This window comes from Petaurus breviceps, unplaced genomic scaffold (assembly GCF_028583685.1).
Source record: "Petaurus breviceps papuanus isolate PSGF00001 unplaced genomic scaffold, PetGlider_PUasm1.0 181, whole genome shotgun sequence".
In the NCBI taxonomy this organism is placed as follows: Eukaryota; Metazoa; Chordata; class Mammalia; order Diprotodontia; family Petauridae; genus Petaurus; species Petaurus breviceps.
The window spans coordinates 22,624,084-22,650,627 of record NW_027185784.1 but is presented as its reverse complement, the minus strand read 5'-3'; the positions used below and the strand labels follow the sequence as shown (position 1 = coordinate 22,650,627).

At 37.5% G+C, this 26,544-nt stretch overlaps 1 protein-coding gene across 1 annotated transcript in view; it reads left to right on the top strand.

Annotated features, from left to right (window-relative positions):
• KIAA1549 (KIAA1549 ortholog) overlaps window positions 1-16,219 on the top strand; it is a 169,923-nt gene extending 153,704 nt beyond the window's left edge. Inside the window, exons 19-20 of the mRNA XM_069087317.1 lie at window positions 1,501-1,649; window positions 8,476-16,219. Coding sequence (XP_068943418.1) covers window positions 1,501-1,649; window positions 8,476-8,733 — 407 coding nt within the window. The 3' untranslated portion in view covers window positions 8,734-16,219. The remainder of the gene's footprint in view (window positions 1-1,500; window positions 1,650-8,475) is intronic.
• The last annotated feature ends 10,325 nt before the right edge of the window (window positions 16,220-26,544 follow it).

Genomic DNA, 26,544 nt, shown 5'->3' with positions numbered 1-26,544 from the left:
AAATATTTCTCACAAACATCTCACTTGACTTTAAGGAATTTAGATTCCATAATCTAGTTTAATGTCAGTTTTTGAGGAGTAGAGAAAAACTTGACAAAGAAATAATTAATGCGATGGTCACTTTTTTTCTGGACTTGGTGTCTTTTTCAAACCTATACAGAGAGCTCTTGTTTTCAGAAAAGGAGCAGAGGAAAAAAAGGAGAGAACCCCTTCCACTAGTGTGGAATATCCAGAAGAATCTCATGTTCTGGGCTGTAACTATCTGTAGTTTCTGTGCCTCCTCATGTTTTATTTTTAATGGCCTTCTGGCTATCTGAAAACTGACAATCTGCCTTGACTTAGGAACATTTTCTCTTCTCTTTTGTCTGTCAGTGTGTTTCTTGATTTTTTTGTAAGAACATTTCCAGATGTTTGTTTTTCTGTTCTTATGAATATTCCCCCGCAGTTGACTACCATCCCCCAAACACTCCTCCTCCCAAATAACATTCAAGGTTAGTGAGTAATTACTGATTCAGGAGCTTAGTTTTGTCAAATACACACACACACACACACACACACACACACACACACACAGCACCAAACTCAGAGATTCTGTCCCAATCTAAATGGTATCACAGATGCATAAATTAGCATTTAAAAAAAACTTTCTTACTTGAAATTTTTATTGTTGCTTATTATTTTTTTTTATTTTGTTATTGCTTTATTACTTGAAATGTGCTAATTACTCTGAAAATGTATTAAATGTAAAACTTTGGAAAAATCATGGACCAGCATGCACTCATGACAACTGGTCAGAATCTCACAGGTTCTGTTAAAACTGTGCCTGTGCCTTCAACTTCTGTGACTTTTTTGGACAACTCTCTTTTAAGTACTCTGGTTTCTCTTTCTGGCACTTGTGCCTGTACTTCAGGAATCTGTGACTTCTTCTAGGTGGGTCCTCTGTCCTGCTTACCAGAGATTCAAACCTATCTATCTTTTAATAGATAGGTAGTTTGGTGATTGGTTTCACTACTTCACTGATAAGTGGTCTCTTTGATGTGGTTACACTCTTCACCACTGCAGATTGTACCTCTTCTATGACTTAGTAGCAAGACTTTTGGAGTTGCTGTGGCCAGCCCTCTGGTGCTGAACATCCAAATTTAATTGGAGAGGTGGTGTCCTCTCACAATACTCATATAGTTTGTCACCAGGCCTGTATTTGATTGAAGCAGTCTCAGATTGGTAGGGCCTTCCAAGAGCACGCTATCTGCAAGCATAGGCTTTGGAAGTTCAGGGTCACCTCTGTACCACAGGGAAGAGGCACTGGAGTAGGAGTTTACTTAATAGAAATTCATTTTTTATAGAACAGAAACATTAGTTCTCACTGTCTACCTTCTTAGCCTACGTGTTTCCAGGTCTAACTAGTAAGTGATTGCTGAAAGTATTATATATCTTGTAAAATCCTTGTGACATGCTGAGTTGCCATGGTAATAAATATTGACAAGGGTGTTTATTCTTAAGGTTCACAGATGCAGCATCTCACACAGGTGGGCATTGCCAGCAGAATCGGGTCACAGCCTGTAGACATTCCATCCAGTAGAACAGGCCAGTACAGTGGACCAGGATGGCCCTCCTATCATGGGGAAGACGAATCTGGAAGGAGAGATGCTGTGAGTAGTTTGTGTTTGAATCATTAAAACCTCTGACACAGTTTAGATATCTTTGGGATTCTCCTTTCCACTCTTTCTCAACCACTTTGTTGTCTTTGTTTTCTCCTTCTCTTGATTGTTTTCTTCCATGTTCCTTAAAAAAAAAAAAAGAACAAACTAACCTTATAGTCATATAATCTTCTCAACAGATAAACAAATACAGAATTGAACCCCTCCTATAAAAGTATATAAATATATTACATAAAACTATAAAATCTAAACCGTTTACATTTTGATGAAAAGGTAATGCCATTAATAATGTAAAAGAAATCAGAAAAAGTCAGGAAAATTTTTAAAGTAATATTAGCATAGTATAAATGTTAATAAAGTAATAATAATAACAGTATATTTGTTTTGTGTCCCCTTATACCATGTTCAAATTATAGGTTTTAATTACAAAATCACAAGGTCAAGAGTGGGAGGGAAGTTATTTTTAATTTCTGTTCCCTCTGACAGAATGTGCTATTTTCTTTGAAACAGATGTCAGACCACAATCATTGAATAAATCAACAATCATTTAGTAAGCACTTTAAGTCAGGCCCCATATTAAGCTAGAGATATAAAGACAAAGGCAAAATCATTCCAGCCCTCAAGGAGTTTACAATCTAATGTCACAGTGGATTGAACTCAGCAAGACCTGAGTTCAAATCCACTTACTATGTGACTTGTGTGTGACTGTGGCATCTACTTCACAAGGTTGCTGTGATGGTCAAATGAGAAACTTGTAAAGTGCTTTGAAAAGTTTACAATGCTATGTAAATGCTAGCTATTGTTATTAACAATCATTTTTAATGGGGAAGACAACACATACATATAGAGTTTTTTATACAGGATACATGCAAACATAATGTAACATCATGTAACATTGGATGGGGAAAAAGTAGCAGCCAGGGGTGAGGGATGGGAGCAGGAGATACCCCTATAGAAGACGTACCTTGAGCTGAGACTTGAAGGAAACCAAGAGCTATAAGAGGTAGAAGTGAAGAGAATGAGACTTTCAGGTATGAGGAACAGCCATTGCAAAGCCCCAGAAAAAGGAGATGGAGTGTTTTGTTCAAGGAGCATCGAATAGGCCACTGTGGCTAGATGATAGAGAGAGTGAAGGAGAGTAATCTATGATAAGACTAGAAATATATGAAGGTGCAGGTTGTAAAAAAACTTTAAGTGGGAGAGAATATGTTTGATCCTAGAAGCAGTAAGTAGCAGCTATAGTTTGTTGAATAGGAAGGTGACATAATCAGATCTATGCTTTAGGAAATGAGAGAAATGATTATTTCTCTCTTATATTAATAACCAGTTATTGAATTAGAACTAAGGTTTTTCCCCTTTTCTATCTCCCCTTTCAGAAATCAGCCCCTATAGGATATTCAGTCAACCTTTGAAATGAAGGGCTGATAATGAGGTGGAAAACTTAAATCTGATCAAAAGATAAAGAAATTCTAGTTTAGGTGAATTGGTAGATTCCAACCAATTGTGTTTTAGTCAAACAAATCTGGGTGGAATTGGAGTCCCCTTTTTTGTCTAGATTACCCTAGATGGGGTGGTATAGGTATAGATAAGTTTCTCTGACCAAGACTGAGTGATCAGAGTCATGTCCCCTCATTCCTCATTAGAATAAGCCCACCTCTCATTATAATATTCATTCTCTCATTAATAATTGCTCTCATTAATTGGTTAATCAAAATTGATTGATACCTATTGGGAATAGCCTCTATCCCAAAGGCATATAAGCATTGAGTGGGTTCCATGAGTGGTCTTTGGTAAAGGAGAGACAGCCAAGTGACCATCCTTTTTTTTTTTAATTATTCACGAACATAATTAATAAAATTATTAATTACCCAGAAACTACATCTCTTGAACATATCACAGTAAATCAATTTGGTGGCAGCATAGTATATTGGAGAGGGAGAGAAGACTTGATTGAGGCAGGGACATGAAATAAGAGGCTCTTACAGCAGACCAGGTAAGAGGTGATGAAAGACAGAATGAGAGTGATGGTTGGGTGAGTGGTAAGAAGGAAATGGATGTCAGAGATGTGAAGGTAGAAATGAAAATAGTTGTCAACTGACTTTGAAATGTGGGGTAATGGAGTGTGAGGAGTTGAGATTAGGTACCAAGGTTTCAAACCTATTCGCCTCAACAGAAATAGGGAAATTAGATTAGGAAATTAGAAATTAGGAAAGCAGATGGCTTTTGGAAGAAAGATAATGATTTCTGCCTTGGACATGCCATGTTTGAGATACCTATAGGCTTTCCAGTTAGAAATGTCCAACAGACAGGTGATGATGTTGGCCTAGAGCTCAGGCCAGAGACTAGTACGAGATATGGAAATATGAGAGTCATTTGCACAGAAGTGATAATGGAACCTTTGGGAACTGATGAAAGTTACTAATGAGAGTGTCAAGAGAATGGAAAAGAAGGCCCAGCACAGAGCTTTGGAGTATACTCACAGTTAAAAGATGTGACCAGAATATTGATCAAAAGGGGACCTTCAGGTGACATTTGTATGATAAATGCCCAGAGTACATCTTTGAAATCATAACTATTTAAACATGTTATTTTATATGCCTGAATTAATAGCTATATGTAATTTGTAGTGTTTTTTTTAAAAAACATTCTCTCTAGTGATACCTCACTAAGTGACATTTGAAGCATTTCAAATAGCAAGCTAATTTTGAGACATTTACCCTTTTCACTGGTTCCGTAAGAAAGTAGTTTCTCATCCTTGAGAGGAAATTTAGTTAATATATGAATGCAAACCTTATATTATATTGGCACAAGTTCTTTTTACAAGTGCTCTCATCTGTTTTTCTGGAGAATAGTCTCTTCTATCTCTAAGGAAACTTCCTGGGTGTAAGGAAAAAAATTTTAAGTAGAAAAAAAAAATTTCTAAGTTTTTGGACTTGTCTTTGACATTATGCCACAATTTCAGTTAAATGAATATAGAATGAGTGTATCTTGTGCATGACCTTGGTCATATCACATAAGTTTTCTAGACTTTAGTTTTCTCATTTGTAACTTGAAGAGATTAGATCGCGTGAGCTATAATTCTACTCTTGAGCAGACGAAATAATGCTTCAGATGTTTGGAAAAGAGGATTCGTTAAAAAAAAACTTTATTGATGGCTTTTGTGTGTACATCATAGTCATTTTTGTATATGTCCCTCACCCCAATAGTCAGCTTTTCTTTGTAGCAAAGAAAAAAAACCATTTAAGCAAAACCAATGAAAATATTCTATGTGCCAGCATCAGCAACATTCCATATCCATAGTTTCCTGTCTCACCAGTTAGAAAGAACTGGAAGAGATATTATGATTAGCATAATATATTCCTCTTATTTTATGAATGAGGGAAAAGAGGTCCAGAGCTATTAACCAATTTGTTGAAGTTTGCCTTGGTGGTAAATAGCTGAGCTAGAGTTTGAATTCAGGTTCTTTGACTTTGTTTTTTTAATGATTGTTAATTAAAAAAAAAAAAAATAACAAGTATTTTTATAAATAGCTCTGTCCCTTTCATGCCCACAGTGAGCAGATTTTTTTTTAAAAAAACCAACTCCTCAATACATACCTATCTAGTCTGGAAAAAATAAATTCCCACTATAGCCATGTTTCAAAGATGTGTATCTCTGTGTTTTAAGTTCTTTATCCTAATCTCTCAGTCAGGAGTTGAATGTTGTGAATAACTTTGTTCTTTTGGACTTGTGGCTTATCAGTGTGTTGACCAGAGTGTTAAAGTCTTTTCAAAGTTGTTTTTCCCTATAATTTTGTTATCATTATTGAAGTCCCTTGACTTCAAATCTAGGATTCTTTTTATTATATCCCAAATCTTATTCAGGGATAGGAAAGTTACCTTTAGAATGTTTTTCTCCTATAGAAAGTCTTAAAATAGACTTCAGCTGTATGGGTTTTAATACTTTGCCTTGTTTTTTAAAAAAAAGTATTTTGCATTTGTGAAATACCATTAAAGGAATTTCATTATATAAATAATATGATTTTGTCCTGTGGAAGGCAGCTAGGTAGTGAAGGGGATAGACCACTGAATCTGGGGTCATGAAGACCTGAATTCAAATCTGGCCTCAGATATGTATTAGCTGTGTGACCTCAAGGAAGTCACTTAAGCCTGTTTGCCTCAGTTTCCTCATCTGTAAAAAAAAATGGACCTGGAGAAGGAAATGGCAAACCATTCCAGCATCTTTGCCAAGAAGACCCCAAATGGGGTCACAAAGAGTTGAACATCACTGAAATGAATGAACAACAAAAAGCCTAGTCAGGAACCAATTTATTTCTCTGATGCTGAAAAATCATCACTTTAATGTATCTGATTATCATCCTTTGGTAGACTAGAGATCATGAAGTTTCCAGTAATAAATGTTAGAAGATACTTAATCCCAACTATGATTTAGACCCCAATTCTTTAGGCATACTTTTTGTCTTAATTCATTAACTCTTAATTAGGCATCTGATATCAAAAGTATTGTGGAGACTCACTTTAAAATCCAAAAAGCATTTATTAGGGATGCAACAAGATATCTATTCCTATATAAATGATCGAAAGGTATCATAAAACAGTAGAAAGAACAATTTATTTCAAGATCCAGATTCAGATTTGATCTCTGCCCCTTAGTAACTGTTTTCTTTAAAAAATCACTTAGCTTTCTCATCTGGACCAAATGAATGAATAAAAAAGAATTTATTAAGGGCCTACTATGTGCCAAACACTGGTCATACAAAAGCAAGGGCTGTCTCTGCCCCTAAACAGTTTGTATTCTGATGGGAGAAACTACTATTCAGAAGTGATATCTAGGGAGGGAACAGTTCTGACTCGAAAGTTAAAGAGAAAGTGAGTAGAGTTATATAAGAGAGTAGATTTGCATATCATCCTGGAATAATGACAGAGTTCATCCCTTTATGGTACTAGAAGAATGGGCTGGGGTGGAGAAAAGGGAGCAAAGGGTGAATGGGTGTCAAGGCTTTTGGCAAAGATGGCTGGCTATAAGGAGGAGGGAGTGAAGTAAACAATTGAAATTTTGTTCAGGGAGAGGCAGTCAACCATTTAGCAGGGCCTTAGGGTAAAAATTCCTCTAGGGCTTTGGGAGCCCTCTGGAAGGCTGGGAGACCTGAACTCCAGTCCCACATCTGACACATACTGTGTATAACGCTGGGCATTTCATTTAACCTCTTGGTGTTCTGAGCAACTCTGAAACTGAATTCTAGAGTGTTGACTAACACTGGTAGAGAGAGTTATATTGCCTGGAATTCCATTCCCTTGACACACAAACTAAAAGTTTTCCAAACTTTATATTCTAATTATAATAGAAAGAAATTTTAATGTCTGTTCAGTGGGTCGTAAGTAGACTTGACCTATGTATTGCATTCTTCTTTTACAGGCATCCTTTTTCTTAGCCCAGGCACAAGATTTATTGTCCTCTGAAATACCAGATCAATAATTTATTGCAGAACTATTGAAACCAAATTGTTGTTTGGCACTCTTTTATACACACACATCTAGAAGGAAGTACTTTAATTAGATACCATAACAAATGTCTAAATAATACTGCCAGTCCTTGTTAAACATGTTGACTCATCTACAAAGTACAAATGTTAGCAAATGTATTGTGGTTTTTTATTTTTGTTTTTAGCTCATATTGCTTTTTTCCATAAGTGACATACAAAGAGCAACTAGATTTTTAAAACCTTCCATATATATCTTTGGGTTTTTTGGGGTTTTGGTTTTGCTTGTTTCCAGCTTTTTCTCACACCCATGTCTTGCTCCTTTTCTAACCTCAACTGCAATCATTGCTGCCCTTTCTGCCACTCTGTCCCCTATCAACTCCTAGAGTAAGTGAGAACCCCGCCAACCCTTGTGCCATTCCCCTCAACTTCTATGTCATTTACATGAGCATTTACTTGATTCCTATCAGCTTTAACCAGAAGCTGTTTTGTTAATAGTACTTTAGGAAGTTCAAGTCCCATCTCTGACACATATTGGCTGTGTGACTTTGGACAAATCACTTAACTTCTCAATGACCCAAGCAACTAACACTATTTGACCTACATCGGTAAGGGAAGTTCCTCACTGGAAGCCCCCTACGCTGATAAAATTACAGGTCCAAGTTAAATATTTTTTAAAGTAGTACTTAAAAATTTATACACACATGCACACATACAGTCCACGAGGGAGAATAACTTTTAATATTTAATTTATTTTAAAATTAATAAATATTTGTTTTCTCTTCTTCCCACCCCAACCCCACTGCAAAAAAAACTATGAAAAGCTGAATCCTTATAACAGTTATGCATAGTCAAACAAAACATTCCCTCATTGTCTCTGTCTAAAAATGTAGGTGAATTTATATTGAATCCATCCCCTCTCTGTCAGGGGGGGTAGGTGCATACTTCATCATCATTCCTCTAGAATAATGATTGGTCAGTACATTGATTAGAGATCTTGAATCTTTCAAAGTTATTTGTGAAAGTAACTTTTCCTGCTTCCTCAGTTCATCTCTAGGCATGTCCATCCCTATCCCAAAGGATCCTGTCTTCCTATCACCCCACATTGATATATTCATGCTTTCCCTTGTGGGAAGGTTTCCCTTGCTGCCATGCCCACTCCCTCCAGCTTCAGGTAAAAGGGTGGGGGGAGATAAGAATGAAAATCGACCTTGCAAATTGGAGATTGGGGAATGGGGAGAAAAGTTATGAAAAGAAAATTTGTTACTACTTTTAGCTGTTTTGTTTTCTAATCATTGTTCTTCAGGAAGTACAGTAATTCTTGCTGTCTTTTTTCAGGCTCATGGGCTTGGACACCAAGAGTATTCTTCCTCACCATTGTTTCAGGTGCCAAGGACTTCGGGTAGAGAGCCCTCTGCACCACCTACTCACCTCCCCCACAGGAGCCTCCAGGGGCCAGGGCTGTGCTACAACAACACCAGTTCTACAGAGGACCTCCAGCCAGGGCATTCTTCTGCTTCTCTCATCAAAGCCATTCGAGAGGAGCTCCTTCGACTCTCCCAGAAACAGGCCACAGTGCAGAACTTCCATAGCTGATCCATCCTTCCCTTGCAAAATTGCCAAGTATCTGCTTCCTATGGAAGTAAGACTAAAAGGAAGCCAACTGAGTTGTTGTTTTATGATAGGGGCGAACCTCTACTGTACAAGATACCAATGTGTGTGTCTGTGTGGGGGGAGGGAGGGAAAATGGCAAGTTTTAAAGACAGAAGATGCCACTTTGCAGTTTGTAAACCTGTTTGTTATGTTGGCCATTTCACAACTGCTTGGATCCAGCCAACTGCTATGTTTTACATCAAAAGCAACACTCCACCAAAAAACAACAACAAACCAAGATGGTAAAATTCCCAAATTAGACTTTTTAAGGAAAAAAGATTAAAATTTGGAGATGGATTAAGGGATTAAAGGAATCAAGCATTTTTTCATTATAAGGCTTTGTAGTTCAGATAAGTATGATCATGTTGCTGCTTTGTTTTTGTGGGGAAAAAAAAGAGTTCAAGGACATTTTGTTAAAAGCTTGATTTTTTTTCCCCTTCTCCATAGAAACTCATTGTAATAGTAGTACTAACAGCAAGAATAATAGGATTGTCCAGAGAAGAGAGGAAAAAAGTGAATGACTAGTAAGAAACCAAAATGCGGAAGCTCTAAGTGCCGGATGATTCCAAACAAACTGTCCTCTGCATGCCTCCTCCTTGTCTTCTGGTGCTGCTGCTCTAAGTGTTCCTTGACCTTTCTGTGAAATGAAATCATGGCCATTTATTGCAAGGATATATTAAAAGACTCATTCTCTGCAGGAAAGGAAAACCTCCCTTTAAAAAAAAAAGGCTTAATATTTATTTGGTTAATGAAAATCTTGTCGTGGACTAGATTTAAATTCATATTTATATGTACTTCATTTTTTTTTCTGAATCTGGTGTTTTCAATTATCGATTGACTCCCATGTTAATTCTATTCATTGTAAATTCTATTTCTGTACAGTGAAGCAGTTTGACTCAGTTGGCACCTCCTTGCCATCCTGCATCTCACATTTGATTTAGATTTCACAGATTTTTAAGATTGGGAGTCAGAGTTCCTGGGTTTGAATTCCTACTTTGGCAGGGATCCATTACTCTTTTTGTGAACTAGAGCAAGTCACTTCACATGTCTCCAGGCCTCATTATCTTCCTTTTTCTAATAAGGGCTTGAACTGTTTGTCATCTTTGATGTTCTTTCTAGCTCTAGCTATGATTCCACCTAAGTAAAGTTTTGCTTTGTTTGAGATACAGTGAAATCCAGGATGTCCCAAAATGTTGTGGTTGGTTTTTATTTTTTAAGTTTTTTAAAAATATCGGTTTTTGGGTACATTTTGGGTACATTGCTAGAAATCATGTTTCCAGCATGACAGGACTAGGAAAATGACCCAAAGTCAGCCCAGTTTCTCTGTAGTAAATTGGAAAAGGAGAAGAACTTCTTGGGACCCAGAAAATTTGCCCTGTCTTCTGACTTCTTTATGTGCATTGTTTTGGTGAGGGAAAAATTGAGAATTTTCTTGTGCAGCTTGGGACTGATATTTGAACCTAAGGATGAGGAATGTAAGACTGAAACATCAGTGTTTTTTAAAGACACATTCTTGTTAGGACTATCAGGCAGCTTGTACAGTAGCACAGATTCTTCTAGTTGAGCATGGTAAATTTGAAAAACAAAAGGTAGTGTCATCAGCGGCCTACTTAGATGTTTGACCATACAGACAAAGGAACAGAGTTATGAATTAACTTAAACAAGGTGTTGTTTGTTTGCTTTTTTAAATTAAAGTACCTACTATGTGTAAGGCAGATTTTGAAGATTAAAAATTCAGGTCAGTTTCTAAGAACACCAAAAACAATAAAAATAAGTTTTCATTAGAAGCTTACTTTTTCTTTTGTGAATTAATCACATTTCATTTTTCTCAACTGTAAAATAAAGGGGTCAGACTAAATCAGGGGTTCTTAATGTAGGATTCATGGGTTCCCACTTCGGTAGCACAGTGCCTAGAGTCAGGAAGAATCCAGTCTCAGACATTTACTAGCTATGTGACCCTGAACAAGTCACAACCTCTGTTTGCCTCAGTTCCCTCATTTGTAAAATGGGGATCATAAAAGCACCTACCTCCCAGGGTTGTTGTGAGAAGCAAATGAGATAATATTTGTAAAATGCTTAGCACAGTGCCTAGTACACAATAGGTGCTTAATAAATGTTTATTCCCTCCTCCTTCCCTTATTCCCAAGAGTCTGTGGCTAGATTTTAGAGGGTCCATGAATCTGGATGGGAAAAAAAACTACATCGTTATTTTAACTACCTAAAATTTAACATTTCCTTCAATTATTTACAAACATCATTCTGAGAAAGTGCCCATAAGCTTTACCAGAGGTCCATGTCACAAAAAAGATTAAGAAACCCTGGAGGGGAGGCTATGTGGTGCAGTGCATAGAGCACCGGCCCTGGAGTCAGGAGAACCTGAGTTCAAATCTAGCCTCAGACACTTACTAGCCGTGTGATCTTAGGCAAGTCACTTAACCCCAATTGCCCTGCCCTCCCCCCTCAAAAAAAAAAAAAGAAACCCTGGACTCAGTGATCTTAAAGAATCCTTACATTTCTCAATTCTATGATGCTTCCCAGCTTATTCCCACTTACTATAAGAAAGATGGGAAAGAGGTTTGTCTGCTTACTCTAAGTCTTGCTTAACCTTGTCATTAGAAGGCATGGTTTTTAGCTAGTGGGGGTTGTCCCTTAAAACAAAGTTTACCTTTTACTCTGGACCTTCAGGAATTTCTAAGTGAGAATTCTAAATGGTCTAGTAATCATTTCAAAATGCTTTTTAAATTAAGGTGACTTAATTGAAGCATTTGAAGTCAGAAAGGGTGAGTGGAGTTGAAGGGTATTAGGTACTTGATGGCAACCCAGAGGTGTAAACAACTTAGAAACAACTGCTTCCTGGAAAAGGAAATTTGTTAGCTGGAGAATTTGTTTTGTAGAATTTATTGTTGAATTTTATTAAGAATATTACAATGTGGTGACAGAAGAAGGGATACATGTAGGCTTCCCTCTTCTCCCAGCTATTGTTTATAAAGTGTACATTTGCTCATTTGGACAAACAATAGAAAAATCAATCAGAACATCTCATACTTGGAAGGAACTTCAGTGACCATTGGTCCAGTCCACACCTGTTCTCTATATATCTTCCACACAAATCTCTATATCCAGCTTCCACTTGAAGACCTTCCACCTCCCAAAGCAACCCATTTTCCTTGTGGATGACCCTGATTGTTAGGAAGCTTTCATTACATGAAGCCAAAATTAACCTATTTGCAACTTCACTTATTGCTTATAGTTCTACTCTTTGGGGCCAAATAACACAAGCCTAAACCCTTTTTTCCATGACAGCTCCTGACATCCTTTAGAATAGCCCTAAACATCCCTGGTTCCTTCAGCTGACCCTCAAATGGCATGACCTGAAAGTTCTTCACCATCCTTCTTACCCTGCAGACATATGTCTTTCCTGTACAAGGCTTCCATTTTAAAGAACTGCAGCATAGCAATTTGAATGGCCTTCATTTTTGGCAAAATCAAAAATCTATCTCTGCATCCATTCTTGAAATGTTTTTGTTTTTAATTTAAGACCAAAGAAAATATTTGTCTGTTTGTGATCTGATACAATAAGCCAGCCAGATAAAGTTACCTTTTGTAGTTTCCTGGTTATTATAACATGAAACCAGCTTGCATTCATTCCCACCAAAAACCCCCCAGCAGCAGAACCTCTTGTGGGTCACCAAAATTAAAGCAAAGACATCAGTAGACACAGAGGTATCATTGACTAAAACAAACTGCCAGAAAGCATCAACAATGCCCTCCCTTTGTTCACTTGTGACTTTCACAAAAGGCACTGCATGTTGATAGTAGTTAACTTGGGGCTTTGAGATCCTATTTTTCCCTTTGCTTGCTCCAAAATTGAAGTAAACAGGATACTCCAATTACTATTTAATATTTGAAAATATAGAATTGCATTATCAGTGACCTAGTGATCCAAATTGTCAATTTGGAGGAAAACTTGGGAGGAATTTCTTTTGGGTAAATGATTGCTTCTCCCTCTCCCCAGATACTCAACATTGCAATAGGAGTGAAGACATCTGGTTCTGGTCCTGGCTGTGTCAACTCAGTGTGTGCCCTGGGCAAGTCACTTCTAATCTCTGAACCTCAATATTTCCATTAGTCAAATAGGCTTTATAAAGTATTTTAAAAGGCTCTGGAAAAGTTGAAATGTTATTCAAATACCAGGGAGTATTATACAGGAATGGATAATCAGGTGAACATTGATCTATAAGTGAATGAACCCACTTGAGTGTAAGTTCAAGTATATATAGAATGTAAGTTCAAGTATGTTTCATCATTTTCTCTTCTCTTAATATGCTTTAGTATAACTTCATTTGCCCTCTTCCATATGAAGACATATATGTTAAGCATCTCTCTGAACATGATACAGACCATGCTGACACCGCAGATCAAAAGATGGGGAAAACAAGCCTTGTTAAAACATAAGCATTAAGTGGCATATGAAAATCATTTACAAAGAGGATGAAGTGCACATTGTTATGTGGCAGTCATTAATGAGAAATCTTAGATACTGGCATATCTGATTGGGTCCATGGGGAGATGGCTATACGTTCCTCTAGTTAAAAACAAATCATCATAGAAGAGAGATTTCATAAGTAGTTTGCAAGATGGAGGGAATGGGTTAGCAAATTAATTCAGGCAGTGGATAAAGGAGATGATGAGATTGCCAGAAATGAGATGAAGTGAGACTGGGTTTTGGTACAGGTTGAGTAATTTGGTCCCAAAACAGAGTGGGGAAAAACATGGAAGACCTCTGAGGAGGAAGGTGACATTGTTCAGAGTGATAGAAAAAGATAAGGTGGACAACAATATTAAGGATCAATAGGAGAGGAGACCCTGGAGGTGGGAATCTTTTTGAGAAGAAGGTTGTAATATTCCATCCAAGAAATGATCACAGATGCAACCAAGGTTGTGACTGCAGATTCATAAAGGAAGGAGTCAGATTCCTGAAATGGTTTGAAGGCAAAAGCAACAGGAATCGACACCAGGGTACATGTAAGGTGTGAAGATAAGGTGAATATAACTTAGGTTTTGTTGTTGAGAGGTCAGTGATGTGGTGGGTTGATCCAAGGTGATGGAAAAGCAAAAACAGGATAAGTTCCAGAAGTAAAATAACAACCCCTGCTTTCACAGTCAATAAGTTACCTAAGAATTCAGTCATGAAGGGGGAAAAAAACCTAGCATGTAAATTGAGTGCATAAATGACTATGGGGGCTGCAAAGAGAAGGGAATGTGCTTTCTGAATGTTCATCTATGGTACCTAAAGCCTTCTTTGTTTTGTTCTGTTCAATTTATATTGAAACTCACTGTGTGTTTTGATTTTAGTGCATGTGGTACTGAAAAGCAGAGGGGGAGGCTTCCCTGCCCACCCATATCTGTCCATCTGTGTGAGACAAATGGTGTGAAGCACAGATGATAGAACCTCCTACCTGAGACTAGTCTGAGTAAAATGAATTCTGTTCTTTTTTTTTTTTTAATCTTTCTAGTTTCCCATTTACAGATAAGTTGCAGAACCGCTTGAGTGATTGCTCCAGGGATCATCAGGCTATTAACTTTCGTGCCAATTTGCATTTGCAAATTTACAAGTTACTCATTAAATGTCAAAGAGCAAAGAAATTAACCTCACCTCATGGGAGCCTTTTCCTCCCATCAGCCCTACTAGCTCAGGTTGGGGTGTCCTAGCTTGTTAGAAACTTCACTGGGATTTGTTTAAGGATACTCCAGCTTGACAGTAGCTTTGACATTAGTTTTTCTTAAAGATTTGCCCTTTTCATTGCTACCTCCAGGGCAGTTCTCAAAGACCATTCTTTTGTTCACGTTTGTCCAAAGAAAGCTAAATCAGGTATCATATTGAAACATAGATTTAAGAGTGAGGAGGGACTTCAGAGGTCATCTTTTCCTGTAGACTTTCAATGTGGACAAATATTTCCTTATTAAAAAACAAACAAAACACTGAGTTTCATAATTTTAAACTCAAAATGGTGAAGTATGCTTTTAAAATTTCAACTAATGTTAAGTAGGGAATAGTTGTAAAGGTGAGAAGGTTCCATATGCAAGGTTGTCCAGTACCTACACCTGGATTTGATAGAGTTTTCCAATCAGTACTTAAAACATTAATTCAAGGGGAATATACTGTTTATTTTCTGCTTTATGGTTCTGAAAGTGATCTTTTTGGGGGGTTGGGGTGGGGAAGGTGATGTTTAAACAAAGACTCATGTACTCCTTGCTAAATCCTACAGGAAAATCCTGAATCTGTTTACATCTGCTAATATGTACCATATCACAAGTTCACATGACAATACTACACTGCAGGAAATGGGAATTAAACCCTAAATGCAGCAGCCTTGAGATTAAACATGTCTTGGTAAGAACAATGGAAAAACCAAATGTCTTAATGTGATGCACATTCAACCAGCTCAAGGATTTTTCAGGAGGAGGATAATCCTACTTGGGGATTACTTGCACTCTTTGCTTTTCCATCTCTCCTGGTTTGCCTGGTTTTGGAATTTTTCCATCAATCTTTGACACCTTTACCTAAGCATGAGCAAGCGGAAGGAAAAGGGATGACAGTCAAATGCCTTCATTTTGGAGTCTCATATTAGTCAACATCACCACATGGAACTGTTTGTTCACTTTTTTGGACAGTTTAGAACAATGAGAACAGTCTTTTCTCATGCCCAACAAATAGCTGGTATGCATTACTGGGATTTGCCTTATATCTCTAAGAGGCAGGAAAACCGAAATGTCAAATTCAAGTCTGGCTTCCAGGATCTCACTTTGGTCTCACAGGTGTGACTAGCTACACAGGAACACAGGACAAGCTAAAGGTCAACTAAATGAGCACTTCAAACCACTGGAGACTTGCTTTAGGTGATGATAAAGGGTCTCTCTGATTTTCCTTTCTGATATGGAGATGAGCTCATGCATGTATGGAGTACAGATTGCGGGAAGGATGGTTCTACTTTCAATGCTTTTAGTTAAGCTGTTTTGGGTTCTGTCATTTCTCTCCCTGGATATTAGAAGACCTTTTCTCCTGATTTTTCCTATTCCCCCACCCCTAGGTTATAACTGTTTATGTATATATATATATGTGTTTGTGTGTAAATGCACGGAAAGCCTAACATCCACACTGCAACTTGAACTAGACACCATGATTTTCCTGCCTTTTCCAGGGAAGGGGCTTTTAAGTCTCAGTTATGCATACATGGTTGAGAAATTGAACTTTCCCCTCCTGTTAGTCATTTATGTTTTTATCCTTGCGTAGCTACAGTTTTCTCATTGCTGTAGTTTTTTTTAATAATTTATGCAAGTGTTTGGTTTCCATGTTTACAATTTATACAGCTTTCCTAGCAATTTAAATGGAAATGTCAATAAATACTAAGAATTGGTGTCAAATTTATATTTTTTCTTGATTTTCTTTGCACTGGGATAATTTCCTTTTTTTTATTAAGTATGGTTGGTGATTAGTCTGCTCTCAGTCACCTAGTATTTATTATGTGACAACTGTGTGCCAGACATTTTTACTAAGCACTGGGGATAAAATAAAAGGGGAAAAAAGGCAAAAAGAAAAGAAAAAAGCCCTTGATCTCCAGGAGCTGTCCCAGTCTACTGGCTATCTAATATTTCTATAGGAATTTAAGGTTTGCAACACACTTTACAAATATCTCATTTTATCTTCAACAAAATGAGATAGAAATAAGGTTGCTTCCAGCTCTGTGAACCTCTGTCTTCTCAAATATGGATAACACCAGACCTTAGACCCTGGCATAAGTGATTTTTGAAATCCTGTAGGCCTGTGATTATTTTTTCCAGGGTGCCGATTTAGTGTTGACATCACTAACATTTATCAATGCCATTCTACTCGGCAATTTCCATGTATACCTTCCATAGGACTAAGTTAGCCAAATGGAATCTATCATGAGCCTAGTTGGTTGAGAATTTAAAGAAAAGAGTCATTTTGGAAAGACAACTTGGGATATCAAAATCTTTAAACTCATAAAGTTGGATAGGATAAAGCTAGATTTATTTGCTAAGTCCAAAAATACTAGAACTGTGGGCAAGGGTGGGAGGGTTGGCATGCATCCCTTTAAATTGTGAAAGATGTTGAAAGAGGTATTATAAATACTGGATACCAAACTTTTAGATTTTATTTTGCTCAATATACTCTTTATTTCTTCAGTGGATCTGGGATCTCATCTCTCTAGGTTCTCTCCTCAACAGTGTATAGGGCGGTCCATTCATACTTTTTGTGTCCATGACCTCCTGTAGACCATGTTTAGTGAGTCAATCTGATTTACATTCCACTAGGCCAGAGGGTCTTAACATTTGTTTCATGGACCCCTTTGGTATGGTGAAGCCTTCAAATTCATTCTCAGAGCAATATTTTGTTTTCATTTTTTTAATTGAAAAAATTATTTTTAAAAATGAAGGTTAAAAATTTATCTTACATGTGATTTTAAAATATTAAAACTTTAAAAAAATTGAAGGAATTCTGAATTTCAGCTAGAGATTGGTGAAAATAAAGTTGTACTTTTTTATACCATCCAAATTCATGAATCCACCTGAAACTGACCCAGTGATCCTTTAGGAGTTGCAAGAAGTTCATTATATGGGTACCAATGTAGCTTGCAGGCTGACCATCTGTTTTCTCTCGCTCTTGGTAAGTGATTGGCCCACTCTCCTTTCAAATGATAGATTTCCTTTACAGTATCTTCTAGGTCATTTCTTAGGCACAAATCATCTCTGGAAACATCTACAACCTACTTTTGTCCACTATGTGCCCTTTGAGTCAATCATAATTTTGATTCTCTGACAAATAATTTTAAAAGGTTTAGGTAACTCATTAATTAATTTTGCACTGATACTTCAAGCACAATACGTCCAGAACTGAATTTATTTTCCCCTAAATTATGTTCTTTTTTATTTTTCTATCTGTCAAGAGTACCACCATCTGTCCTCTGTCATCCATGCAGATAACTTCAGAATGTTCCCATGGGACTCTTTCGTCTAACATATCTATCCAGTCAATCACTAAGCCCTATTATTACCTTACGTTTGTCCCCTTTTTTCCACTTCCACTATTAATATCCTTGTTGAGATCCTCACAATCTTTTGCCTAGATCATTATCAGACCTGGGGAGACATCACATTTCTCCTCCAATCCACTACCATTGCTACACTGTTTTTCCTAGTGTGCAGTTATGATCACATCATTTCACCATTTCACTAACTTAACGGCACCCTTTTGCCTAATGAAGAAAGACAAATAGCCTAGTATTAAAGGCATTACACAATCAGCCTCTAACTTGGCTTTCCATTTTAATTTCCCATATTCTGTACTCCCCCTTACATCTGTTCTCCAGCCAAAATGATGAAATCATTCCCCTAAATATCCCTCTTACCTTTCAGTTTTGCTTGTTACATTCTATGCCTAGAATGCTTCAATCCCCATCTCCACCTATTTGTAACCTACCCATCCTTCAAGATCCAGCCCAAATATCACCATGAAAACCTTCCTTGATTATATCATCTGGAAGCGATTTCTTGTTTATCTGATCTTGTAGAACTTCATACTCCTCTCATGTACTTAGCATATTTTACTTTGTTTTATATTTATCTTAGAACGTGTCTTATAGTTTCTTTTAGACTATAAGCACCTTGAGGGCAGGAATCATTTCTTATATATTGATGTGACTTCACATAATAAATGCTTAATAAATGTCAGTTGGATAAAAGGACTACTGAATTAAGGTAAAGAAAGTTGTGGTAAACCTGTTGCCTTTGGAAGCACAGCTGAGCCTGTGATGGAACCATTCTGTTGTGGAATTCTCTATTTACCCCCATCAAGTACAGTTTTGACTTATTTTAGTTCTTATTCCAATGTGTATTTTCACAATTATTGTCTTGATTATGTGCCACCCTTTCTCTTGCAAAGTGTTTCATGTCCGTTCCATGCTAAGCATTTGTCCTAGTAAGCTGAATAAAGGGAAGTTGTATGTACTTGTAATCAAAGCAGCTCAGTGGCACAGGGGATACAATAACAGGTCTGAAGTCAGGAAGACCTGAGTTCAAATATGGCCTCAGACACTGACTAGTTGTGTGATCCTGCACAAGTCACTTCACCACCATTTGCTTCAGTCTCCACATCTGTAAAGTGGGGTTAATAACAGCACCTACCTCCCAGCATTTTTGTGAGGATCAACTGCCATAATAATCATGAAGCACTTAGTAGAGTGCCTGACACATAGTAGGTGCTATATAAATGTGTTAGCTATTTTTATTTACTTGTTTCTTCTGACTACTGGGCATATGTCCCAAGGAGGTAAAGACCAGAATATACCAAAATTTCATTGTAGTACTTTTTGTGTCAGTCAAGAACTAGAAAGAGTAGTATTATATATTATGTGTATACACACACACACACACACACACACACACATAATGGCTATAGAGAGGCAGGCACAAAGCCAGAAGACCTGAGTTCAAGTCCCACCTTTGACATGTATTGAGTGCGTGATCCTGGACAAATTATTTATCATCTCAGTGTTCTAGACAATTCTCTAAGACTGTAAGTTGCAGAAGGTACCAACCTGCAAGGGTAGAAAGAGCTTCCTTCTTTTGGAGTTCCCTACACCAATGATATCACAAGTCCAGTATCAATCCCTAGACTAAAGAACTAGATACCAAGTGGGTGCCCATCAAGTAGGGAATGACTGAGCAAACTGACTTAAGAATCAAGGAAGCTTGTTTGTTTGTTTGTCCAGACTTGTGATTTTATCATAATAGATTAACTCGCAGTGAGCAAACGTCTCCAATAAGTGCGGGTTAGCAACAATATGAATGTAATGGAATAGGATTGTATAGAAAGAAATGATGAACGTGAAGAATTCAGATAAAGATGAGCAATATGAACTGATGCAGAATGAAATTGCATTTTGTAAGCAAAATCAGAAGAATAACATGCATGTAAGTTGGTACCCCTTTCTGGTTTGGACAGTTTAGCAGCATAGGGAGTACTTGAATCTCACTTTCAGAGGAACACGGGATATATCTCACCCCTTGAGCTTCTAAAGTATGTCTTCTCTAAAGTGATCAGCTCTTCTGGGGTTCTTTGTCACTGTTGGCTGCCAAGGAAGAGCATTCTAGTTCCATTTAACTAATTACTATAAATTAGCTTTTACAAAAGGATATTTACTACAAAGATATAGTAAAAATGTAGAAAGATGTTTTGCATGACTTCACGTGTATATTATATTTTTTGCCTTCTCAATGAGTAGAGTTGGGAGTGGAGGGAGGGAAAAAATTTGGAATTGAACCTAAAAATAAAATGACTCCCAAAGATACAGCAAAAGCAGAAATATAAACATTCCCCCCCCCCCAATACCTTGAAGTATACTCTCCCCTATGCTAGCTTCTGGGAAGAGTGAGCTGACTTAACAAAGTTTCTTCCTAGCACTGGTCTCACCAAGTTCATGTCCAAATGTGATATTACTGGTCCAGTCATATGCATGGGTCCAGAGCTGAGAGAGATGCTTAATGGAGAAGGAGAGGGTAAGTGCCCCAACTTTACTGAACTCAGAAGCCATCATCATTGTTATTATACAGTCAACTCCCAATTATCTTGAGAGGAGACTGATTATCTCATTTATTTCTTCTCTAGGCAAAGAAAGACCTTCATACACTTAGGAAAGGGAGCATTTCACACTCCTATCTTTGTCAATATTTTAACAAATTATCTTGAAGAGGACATGTGCAAAGTCATCTCTAAATTTTCAGGTGACATGAAACTATTTGGGGGTCGCAAGAGGCCAAACCATTGGGGAAAAAGTGTGAAAAGATCTCATGAAGCTGGGTGAGTAAGCAAAAAAATTGGCAAGTTTCATTGTGGGCAAATATAAGGGAAGAGTATAGGGTGGAACCCAGTTAACACCCTAGGAAAGTATTATGAGAATCACCAAAGGCTGTTTTCTGAAGACTTCAGCCCAATACAGACAGAGCCAAGACGGACTAGCAAAATTATAGGCATCATTAGAAGAACATTTGAAACAAAACACAAGGCATTTTCCTTCACCTCATGAAACATAGGACAAATCTTGAACATCCAAAAAGAATAACCAAAATAATCAAGGGTTTTGGAGCAGATTTTTAAAATTAGTACTTTGCTCTGGAAAGAAGGGTGAGACACAAAGTTGTCAAATCATGGAGGTCTTGGATAGGATGCAAACTCAAATCTTTGTTACAATTACCCCTTGAAGTTTGAAAAAGTTGAAGGAAGGGTCATTGAGATAGCTTTTTTTTTTAATGCTGAGAAGAAAAATAAAACAAAATGCTGAGAAAAGAATAGGACAGTTTTGAAAGCTACAAGTTGAACTTATGAAATGCTTAATAAGAAAAGCAAGCTATTCATAATAGAGGCCAACAATTGCATGGACAATCTTCTTTTTTTCTTTTGCTAGTTATATGGAATTATATGTTTTATTTGGTATTTATTAAGTTCAAAATAAATAAATGACACTTGTCATCTCTCTGTAGATGATTCCCAGATTTATATATCTAACCTAGTTTCCTGAATTTCAGTCCTGGATCACCTTCAGGACATCTTCAACTGGATAGCATCTTAAACTCAAAATGTTGAAAACTAAATTCATTCTCTTCCTCACAAACAGTCCCTCTTTCCCAACTTTCTTGTTACTGTCAAGGATACCACCATCTTCCTAGACAATGCACCTTCTGTGTTATCTTGGACTCTTCCCTCTCATTCACCCCATATATATTTAATCTATAGTCAAACCTTGTCATTTCAACCATCCGGACCTCTATTGTGTATGTCACCTTTTCTCCACCCTCATGGCCAGTACCCTCCTATAAAGCTTTACCTCCTCTTAATTGGCTACTATTGTAGCAGTCTCTTAACTGATCTTCCTCCTTCAAATCTCTACTCACTCCAATCCATTTTCTACTCATCTGCCAAAGTAATTTTTCTAATGCCCAAGTCTGACCATATCACTCCTCTGTTTAATGAGCTCCAACGGTACCTTATTACTCCAAACACATATATAAATGCTCTATTCAACATATAAACTCTTTTTTTTTTTGGAGGGCAATTGGGGTTAAGTAACCTGCCCAAAGTCACATGGCTAGTAAGTGTGTCAAGTGTCTGAGGTCAGATTTGAACTCAGGTCCTCCTGACTCCAGGGCTGGTGCTCTATTCACTGCGCCACCTAGCCACCCCAAACATATAAACTCTTTATAACCTGGCCCCTTTCTATCTTTCCCTTCTTATTATTCTTTTTTTTTTCAAAAAAATATTTATTTTTAACTTTCACCATTCACTTCTATAAGATTTTGAGTTTTAAATTTTCTCCCCCTCCCTTTCCTCTGCCCTCCCCAAGGCAGCATGCAATCGGATATTGGCTCTACTTAAACATTCACATTAAACATATTTTCACCCCATCTTCTTGTTCTTGAGTCCTTTCCATGCACTTTTCAGTCCAGCTACACCAGCCTATAACAACTCCTTCTCTGGTCTGTGTTCTTTTGCCCTGACCATCTACATGTCTGGAATGCTTTGTTCATCTCTGCTTCTTCTTTCTTTACTTAGGTCCCTGCAAGACTCAGTTAAAATTTGACCTTCTTCAGGATGCCTTTCCCATTACCCACCATGACACTAGTGCCTACTGCTCTCAGATGAAATGCTATCCACTCTGAATATTTCTTATATGTGCCTATTAATTGCACCATGACTTCTACCATTAAAAGATTAGCTCACTGAGGGCAGTAACTGGCTTTGCTTCTTTTGTATCCCTAGCATTTAACCCAGTGCCTGGCATATAACAAGTACTTAATAAATGCTTGTTGATTGAATGACTATAGTTTGCAGACGCCATTCTCTTACCACTTTTTAAAACTAGGCCAAAATTTGCCTTTCTTTAATTTGGAAATAACTCTTTCTTTCTCCATGGTTATTGATAGTAGTTTTGCAGCTATGATGTAACCTTTCTGGACCTAAGTATCCCACTCTGTACAATGAGGTGGTTGAATTAGATGGTCTCTTCTTGTTGTTGTTCTACCTTGCTCACCCTTTGTGGCCTCGTTGGCCATTAGCACACCAATGCTGTCCATGGGGTTTTCCTGCCAGAGGTACTGGAGTGGTTCTGATAGATTCAGACAAACAGATTAAAAAGTGACATGCGGGACAGCTAGGTGGCACAATGAATATCTTGCTATTTTTTCTTGACTGTCAACCCTCATGAGTGATTTTTGGTTCATCCTTTCCCACAAAAAGCTCATTCTCCCTGGCAGAGAAAACAAAAACAGAAATCTGTTCTGCTAGTAGTTTAAAAAATATTTGACAAAGTCATCAGTGCCAGACCTACAGAGTGATTAGAAGGGGGACACGGAGCAAATATGTTTTGTTTTTCATCTCTTGATTCTTTTGGTTCTCCTTTGTCAAACTATAGAATATGTTGGAGGTTTTAAATATAAATTTGTCCCTCATTTTGCTGATGATTTGATTTGAATAATCAAAGTAATTCCACAATTAAAATTCAAAATCAAGTTTACTAAATTTATGCTAAAGTTTATGTTTATTAAGTTTTAAATGTTAAAATTATGCAAAGCAAACATTTGGGAGAAGCAGCTGAATATTTGGGCTGTAATGATGGCTGTTGCATTTTTTTTGAAGGGGGATGTGTATTGTGTATCTGCAGATTCATTTATTTGTGATAGTCCTACGCTCCATTACCCCCAGACAACCTTGTACTTCATTTTCCCTGAGCTTGCACAGATTGTACTGATGAAGATTTAGAGCAGAGGTGGTCGAGTCAAGAAAACACTGGATTTTTCATCCTGTTTGAACAGGTTGGGACTCTGGGCAAATCATATGATGTCATGACCACAGTGTAGTGTTCAGGAAAGAGCATCTGGAGGGGGGTTAGGAAACTTGGGTTCCTGTCCTTGTACTTGGTAGTTTTATGATGTTAAGTCAATCACATGACTCCTTTGAATCTCATGTTTCTCATTTATAACATAAGACGATTGGACTAGATAACTTCAAAAAGTTTATTTTATTTAACTCGAGACAAAGAAGAAAAATGTAGTTATGTAAACAACATTACACCTTTAAAATGCAACTTTCCTGGATAAAGAAATAAATGATTATGTAACAGTGGAGTAAGTGTTAGCTTTTCAAGTATTCCCTCAAACTCAGACCTTGGCCTCTTTTCCCTCTGTGACCTGGGTCAGGATGAGATAAGGTAAAAACTCATCTTCCCACATTTTAACAAATAACCCTTCCCCCCAAATCCTTTCTCTAAGCAATCTTATCAGCTCCCATGGGGTTTGTCTTTCTTATGATATGTTCAGCCCTAGGCGATCTCTCTCCTGCGTTCCAGTCCCACATCACAAACTGCCCACTAGACATTTCTAACAGGGTGTCCCAGAGGTATCTTAAACTCAACATGTACAAAACAGAACTCATCTCTTTGCCCCACCCCAACGCTCTTCTCTTCCTAACTTCTCTATTTCTATCTAGGGCAACCCATCAACTTTCCAGAAGCCCAGGTACACAAGTTTCAAGTCATTTTTGTTTCCTCACTCTCTCTGACTCTACATATACAGTCAGTTGCCAAGACTTGTCAACACCTTATACAGTACTTGCCATGTCTCCCCTACTCTAATCTTAGTCCTCATCTTCTTTACCCTGGACCTTGACAATAGCTAACTGGTCTACCTGCTTCAAGTCTCTCCCCTTCCCAATTTGTCCTCCACAAAGCTGGCAAAGTGATCTTACTGAATTGCAGGTAAGATCATGCTGCTTCTCTCCTCAAGAAACTCCAGTGACTTCCTCTTGTCTCTAAAGTAATATACAAGCTCCTTTGTTTGAAATTTCAAGCCTTTGATGACCACTGTTATTATAAGGTTTATTATTATCTAATATTATTTTATCATTCTTTCATTATTTTCAAAGATCCCTACTTTTACTGATGTTATTTTCTCTCTGATCCACTTTTTACTCAATTCACTCCTTTAATTAGTCTTTATGTATTGTTATCACTGAAGACATCCATCCCCTAGAGGCCAGCCAGCTTTCTGGTGATGACCCCTCTACATGTTACCTAAGCTAGTCCTCAGATGACAGATGTACTGTCTGACCTCAAAGCCTTTTCTGCTTGGTAGCACCTGTCAGAATGTGCATACTACTGATATCACCTTCCAGAATCCAGGGTTACCTCTGTGCCACAGGATTTGAGTGGATATATCATACTTTTCCAGGGTAAATTAATAATCTTTGGAGTAAACTTTGCCCACTAGCAATAGGGAGGTATTCAGTGACTCTAATTGTGGGCAGGATAAAAGAATCTAGTATTTTAGGTTAGGGAGAGTCATTATTTTTATTATTTGCCGCAGATGTGGAGACATGAACTCCCTTTCTATCTTTCTAAATAGTCCCATTGTTGAAGTCAGAAACCTTGAAGGATTTCATTTCGGACTTAAAATGTCAGTTTTCTTAGGATTATTAAGACTCTCCTGTTTGGATATCAGTTTTTCAAAGGGACATTTGGTTTTAGCATATTCAAAGTATAATTTCTGTGTTCTGCCTTCTGACAGTTTTTTTCCCAATAGGAAGTTAAAAAAATCAGTGGTTATTTATTGGAATTCCTTTCCCACTCACTAAATGAATCTAGGTAAAAATTTATGTAGTTTGGGACTCTTTCCCTGCTCTGTGCACCCATAGAAACTTGAGTTTTAACTGTGGGAACTTAAAAAAAAATTATTTAATCTAGTGTTTCTTCATTGTTAAAAATAATTGATACATTTTATTTGGGAAGAAAACCTGGATAAATTAATAAAAGAACATTTACAAAATGCTTACTACGTACCTGTAACTTTGCTAAGTGCTGGGGATAGAAATACAAATAAGCAAGATAAGGGGCGGCTAGGTGGCTCAGCAAGTAAGAGCACCGGCTCCAGTGTCAGGATGACCTGGGGATCAAATCTGGGCTCAGATACTGAGCACCACACCCAGAAATAACTGGCTGTGTAACATTGAGCAAGTTACTTAACCCCAATTGCTTAAAAAAAAAAAGTACAAATAAGCAAGATAGTTCCTGTCCTCATGGAACTCACATTATAATGGGGGAATGTGAAAATAGGAGGCAGAAGGAAAGGGATGGGGTTGAGGTCAAAACATGGTTTGGAGGTGAACAGAAAGTGGCATGTGACCAGGTGCAGGATAAGATAAGGTAAAAACTCTTATTCTCACCTCCCAACAAGCAATCTCACCCCCCACAAATCTTTAGAAAGTATGTTTTCTGAAAAAGTTCGTCTGCCAATGAACAGAGATACATGAGTGGCAGCTACTGTCCATCACTTTTAAAATTCTGGAGTCCCCTCTTTTGAATGAGGGAATTGAGTTTTAGAAAAATCCAAAAGTCACTAGGCACAATATCAAGGAAGAAATGATTTTAAAAAAGAAAGAGGAAAGAACCTATACATAATTTTTCTCAACATCTTTGTATCTCCAGTGTTTAGTTCATAGTAAGTGCTTGATAAATTGTTTTGTTGTATCCAAAATACATCCAAATTAGATACAATGTCAGCTCAGAGGGAAGGCACCAGTAACCAGGAAAGGCCTTTTATGGAAGGTGATGCTTGAGTGATGAAGGAAACCAAGGCTTCTAAGAGGAGGCAGCACATTGCAGGCATGAAGGATGGCCAATGTGA